A 5,337-nucleotide genomic window follows, 5' to 3' on the forward strand; every position below is an offset into this window, starting at 1 on the left:
ATGTGTCCCATATTTGGATGACGTATTGGTTTTTAGCTCCAGCTTCAATCAACACATCCAAAATGTGAGACAGGTGCTCAGACGACAGCAGGAGTGTGGCATAAAACTGAGACCGAAAAAATGTGACTTTTTCAAAAGTGAGGTCTGTTATGTAGGTCGTGTCATCTCTGCAGAAGGATACAAGATGAATCCTAAAGAAGCAGAGGCGGTTCAAGCACTGAAACATGAAACACCGACTACTGTGCGAGAGGTGAGAAAACTAATGGGTTTCCTTAGTTATTACCGATCTTACATACCAGACTTTTCTAGGACAGCCAAGCCCCTTTATGAACTCTTAGCAAAGCCCAAGTCTGAGGTGAAGCAAAGTCAAAAGAAAAAGGAGCTTAGCCGCAAATCTGCTCAGTTGCCACCTTCTCATCCAGTTCAGTGGACAGCACTCCACAAAGAAATACTAAACAAAATCGTGGACCAGTTGACAAACCCACCAGTCATGGCGTACCCGGATCTGGAGAAACCCTTTGTGCTACATGTGCAGGGTTGTACAGTGCGAGCATTTCACTCGCATATGCGCCTAAAAATAGTTTGTGCGAGTAGAAAAAATAAAAAGGGAGCACCGGTGCGACTACGGATTTCAACCCTTTCATTCGCATTTTGCTCCTAAACTAAATCCATACTATGTGTATCAAAGTAGAGTAGCCCACAATTCTCGCGCATCTCTGTATAAAAAATGGACAAGCACTGTCCTACAACTTCTTTTTCACACCTGCAAAACACAGAACTCATGTGATGAGATGCGGTGACGTCGCCCTGCGGCGAGTTTATGAATGAAAACATCCGCGCCGCCCGGCCAGCACGGGCGATTCACCGCCCGCGGAAGTTAAAATTAGGAGAGATTGATCTGTGTGTGTGTGTGTGTGTGTGTGTGTACGTGTGTACGTGTGTACGAGAGGAGGACTAGTTTCTCCTCGCCACTGCGGAGTCCGACGATGCGGCGCGAGTTGAGCGGAGCGATATCGGTGTGAAAGTCGTAGCCCGGACACTGGAACGTTGAAGGAAAATTAACTGACCGTGTACAATGAAGAAAATTGACTCATATTTCCTAAAAAAGCAAAGCGAAACCGCTGACAGAGCGGACATCGGTGAGAGAAATGTGGGAGAAGTGGAATCTGGGACTGACGATGTTGACTCCGTCGAGCCGGAGGAGATGCCAACAGTTAGCCTAGCTAGCACCGGTAGTGCTAGCAAGGTTTACAAATTTAAAGCCGACTGGATCAAGCTCTTCTCCTGGTTGGAATTTGAGGACAACCTCATGTTTTGTAAATACTGTAAAGGCCAAAAGCAGGCAGGAAATTCGGCATTTGTTTCTGGAAACCCCCATTTTAAAAAAGATAGTGTAACCAAACATAACTACTCCAAGCGGCACATCGCCTGCAGAGACAGTTACATGCTGAGACAAAACAAACCAGCCTTGACAGTGACCGCAGCTCTGGACAGGCAGGTGATGTTGTCCGAGGTGGAGATGAGGAGGCAGCTTAAAATCAAAATGAACATCGCCTACTTCATCGCCAAGGAGGAAGAGCCGTTTGTCAAGTTTGGGCCACTTATCACGCTGCACAAGAAGAACGGCGTTGATATCAACCCAACCTATGACAACCATGTCAGGTAATATTTTCCAATAATATTAATATAGTAGTAATAATAATAATATTTAAAATCATAGCTTTTTACTAAAACAAAGCAATGTTGTCATTCTGGCATGTGTATAGTACCATTATGATAAGTAATGTAACTGCATGTGATGTCAGTCATGTTATGTAACAGTATGTAGCTTATGCCAGGCTATGTATTTATTTCTTGGCCTCAGTTGCAGGGAGATAAGCAGTTGTTCTGCAACACTGTTTGTATCCAATAAAACTTAAAATTACAAACCATAAGTGTTTTACAACAGTGTTCTCATTCATACAGGTGTGCGGAAATGGTTGGACAAGTTGCCGATCTCTTGAAAGAGAACCTAGCTGCTAAGCTGAGAACAGCAAAGCACCTTGCAGTTCTCATTGATGGTGACACTGACATATCAAACACCGAGTGTGAGATTGTCTATGTGCGTCTGGTAGAGGGTGGGAAGCCAGTCACTCTCCTTGTTGGACAACAGACCCTTGAACACTCCCATGCCAATGGTAGGTGGTCACGGTCTAGCAGCAAGAGTAACCTTTATTTTTGTATAGTTTCATAAATGCATAATTGAGTCACTATCTTGTTTGTTTTAAGGCCACAAAAGTTCTTATTGTTTTTATGTTATCCTTCAAGGTGTTCTGGATGCAACCAAGGCTGCATTCAATGCAGTTTGCCCAGACGACAATGGAGGGTCATGGATGAAGAAGATGATCAGCTTTGGGGCAGATGGTGCCTCAGTGAATATGGGCCACCGTGGAGGAGTGATCGCTCTCCTGCAAAGAGAGGCAGGGGAGTATATTATCCCTATCCACTGCATGCCACACAGGTTTGTAACTGGAAAAAATGGTTATGTGGTAGCAGACATACATGCACATTTGTCACATGCGTGTGTGCACACACAACCTAAATTATTTGTCAGTCACACACAAATAGGCACACAGACACACCACTGTAACAGAGTAGGGAAAAAAAGAAGAGGAAGGTGGATAGTTTTTTTTTTTAAACTATATTTTGGCTTTCACAGACTAGAGCTGGCGATCCTAACCCTCCAGAAGAAAGAACCAATGGTGTCCCAGGTCTACGATCTTCTGCATCTTGTGTGGAAGACCTACCACTTCAGTGGAAAGTCCAAGAGAGAGCTCCATCAACTAGGGAAAGAGCTGGGTGTGGATGTCTGCACACCGTCTACTGTCAAAGGGACACGCTGGATCCCCCATGTCCACAGGGCCCTCAAAGTGTTCCTGCGACATGGAGCAGACAAGAACCTTGCCACAGACAATGGCCAGTACTCCACTGTCCTGCAGCACATGGAGCACCTGGCTGTTGCAGGTACAGTGGAGGTTCAAGGACGGGCAAAGAAGGTCAGTTTTACAACATTAAGTTAAACAAAATAGGTTTTAAGTTAAATGACATTTCAGACTTGAATGGTTGGCAGATGATGAGGTGGCTAGGAATACAACACTTATTTTGTATTGATCTACTGCTACACAGGTAAAGAGAGAAATGGAGAGTGCACCTTTTTGTGTATTCTGCCATTTTCTCTCTGACATGTTCGAGGAGCTGTCTTCACTTAGCCTCACCCTGCAGAGAAATGACCTGATCCTCCCCCAAGCTATGTCAGAGCTGAGGAAGACAGTGACAAGACTAGAAGGACTTAAGTCTAGGGCAAAGTCAGGAGGCATGCTGGAGAAGATCCAGACCATGCTTGCTCAGCGTGGAGATGATGAGTGCAGATTCCAGGTGTGTTAGGATGAGTTTGTTAGGATCTAATGGAAACAAATGTTTAGAGCAGAAGTGTGAGAATCTGTCACTATATGAGAATTAGTGTAGGTCTATTCAATGTAAAGATTTTGAGAAAAGCAGTCTTTAAAACAATTTTGTGTGATTGTCTCTGTCTCTGTCACTGTCTCTCTCTCTCTCTCTCAAAGGGAATACCACTGAAGGGGAATCTGACAGGTCTCACAGACCTCACCCATCCACAGCTGAAGAAACACATGGAGGCAGCTATCACTATTGGTGTGACTGAGCTAAAAGCCAGGTTTGGTGGGCTCCTGAATGATGACGCTGAAGTCAAGACCCCGGTGCAGGCCTTCAGAGTCTTCAATCATGACACATGGCCAGATGATCAGGGCAGCCTTCTGACCTTCGGTGATGGTGATGTGGCAGACCTGGTGAGGCATTTCAGAGAGCCTCTTGAGAGGTAAGAATGTATTTTGCACTGCTGTGATGTAGGCACTGCCTGATGTGATGTGAACAATGATGCCTGGGTATTTGCTAACTTCCTCTGTTAAATCTCTACAGATCAGGGTGTGACCTGGCAGCTGTTGAGGATGAGTGGCAGGGACTGAAGATCTTGGTCAGTCAAACTTTCAAGGACAAGTCCTACAATGGCCTGTGGGAGACCATGCTGACCAAGGAGCCATACAGGGAGGATTACAAGGTAAGCAAACACTGCTGAGTGTTTGCATGCTGCAGTGCCCTTCTCCTATTATTGGTGGTTAAAGATGAGATAAGTAAGGCCTATCTTAATCCCCCTAGAACATACTGGAGTTGGTGCAGCTGATGCTAGTGTTGCCCATTTCGGCTGCCCAATGCGAAAGGGGCTTCTCTGCACAGAACCGCATAAAGAGCTCCAAAAGAAGCAGCCTTGCAGTCTCCACCACCGAAGACCTCATGAGGATCACCCTGGAGGGGCCCAGTCTTGAGGACTATGATCCAAGTCCTGCAGTGGACCGCTGGATGAACTCAGCCAAGCGTGCCAGGCGACTTGACTACAAAAAGATGTGGGACAGGGGTGTTCTCTGTGTTTAATTGAGGGTTACAGTAGGCCTTATGATGGCCCTGTGTTTATATGTATTAGTGCACATGTGTTACTGTGTACGTGATTTGAGTGTAAAATAATAAAATTGTGTTATTTATGAAATTTAGTAGTGCTCCTAAATTTTTTTCTGTGCTCCTAAATTTTTTCATTTAGGAGCACTTGTGCTCCTAGTGAAAAAGCTAAGCGTACAGCCCTGATGTGGATGCCTCTGAAGAAGGTCTAGGTGCAGTTTTGTACCAGCGTCAAGAGGGAGTTCTCAGAGTGATAGCCTATGGATCAAGAACCCTAACAGCAGCAGAGAGGAACTACAGGTTACACTCTGGCAAACTAGAATTCCTGGCGCTGAAATGGGCCATAACAGAGCGGTTTCGGGACTATCTTTTCCATGCGCCCCACTTTACAGTTTACAGTGACAATAATCCCCTGACGTATGTCACAAAGTCAGCAAAACTGAATGCATCCGGACACCGCTGGGTGGCAGAGTTAGCGGATTATAGGTTCACATTGAAATACAGACCTGGAACGGCAAATAGGGATGCAGACTTTCTGTCACGCCGACCAGAATCCATTGAGGATGTCATCCAAGAATGTACTGAGGAGTGTCAACAGGAAACCGTCAAATGCATCAGGAAAGCCCTGGACATAGACAAGACAGGAGAAGTGAATTGGATCTCTGCTGTTACTTGTAATGAAGATGCGCTGCCAGAAGGATGCAACATCTCAGAGCCAATTCAGCCTCTTGCAGCAAACGACATAAGGGCAGCTCAAAATGCAGACCTAGTCATAAACAGAGTAGTGACTTTGAAAAAAACATATGTCCACCTGAAACATAAAGACAAGCT

The 5,337-nt window shown here is 45.3% G+C and overlaps 1 protein-coding gene across 1 annotated transcript; it reads left to right on the plus strand.

Moving 5' to 3' along the window:
• Positions 1-540: 540 nt before the first annotated feature.
• Positions 541-4,680, plus strand: LOC311500319 (zinc finger protein 862). Its single transcript, XM_084561648.1, has 2 exons — positions 541-2,500; positions 2,699-4,680. The coding sequence occupies exons 1-2, from the start codon at positions 2,373-2,375 to the stop codon at positions 3,057-3,059; spliced, it is 489 nt and encodes a 162-aa protein (XP_084417774.1). The 5' UTR covers positions 541-2,372; the 3' UTR covers positions 3,060-4,680.
• Positions 4,681-5,337: the final 657 nt, after the last annotated feature.

The sequence above is a fragment of the Chelon labrosus genome, assembly GCF_963514085.1.
Source record: "Chelon labrosus genome assembly, chromosome: 2".
NCBI lineage: Eukaryota > Metazoa > Chordata > Actinopteri > Mugiliformes > Mugilidae > Chelon > Chelon labrosus.

Excerpts from the sequence above, each read along its gene's own strand:
- LOC311500319 (XM_084561648.1), top strand. The coding sequence starts at position 2,373 with ATGAAGAAGATGATCAGCTTTGGGGCAGATGGTGCCTCAGTGAATATG. Across the intron at positions 2,501-2,698 it reads ATCCACTGCATGCCACACAG|ACTAGAGCTGGCGATCCTAA; the intron begins GTTTGTAACTGG and ends TGGCTTTCACAG.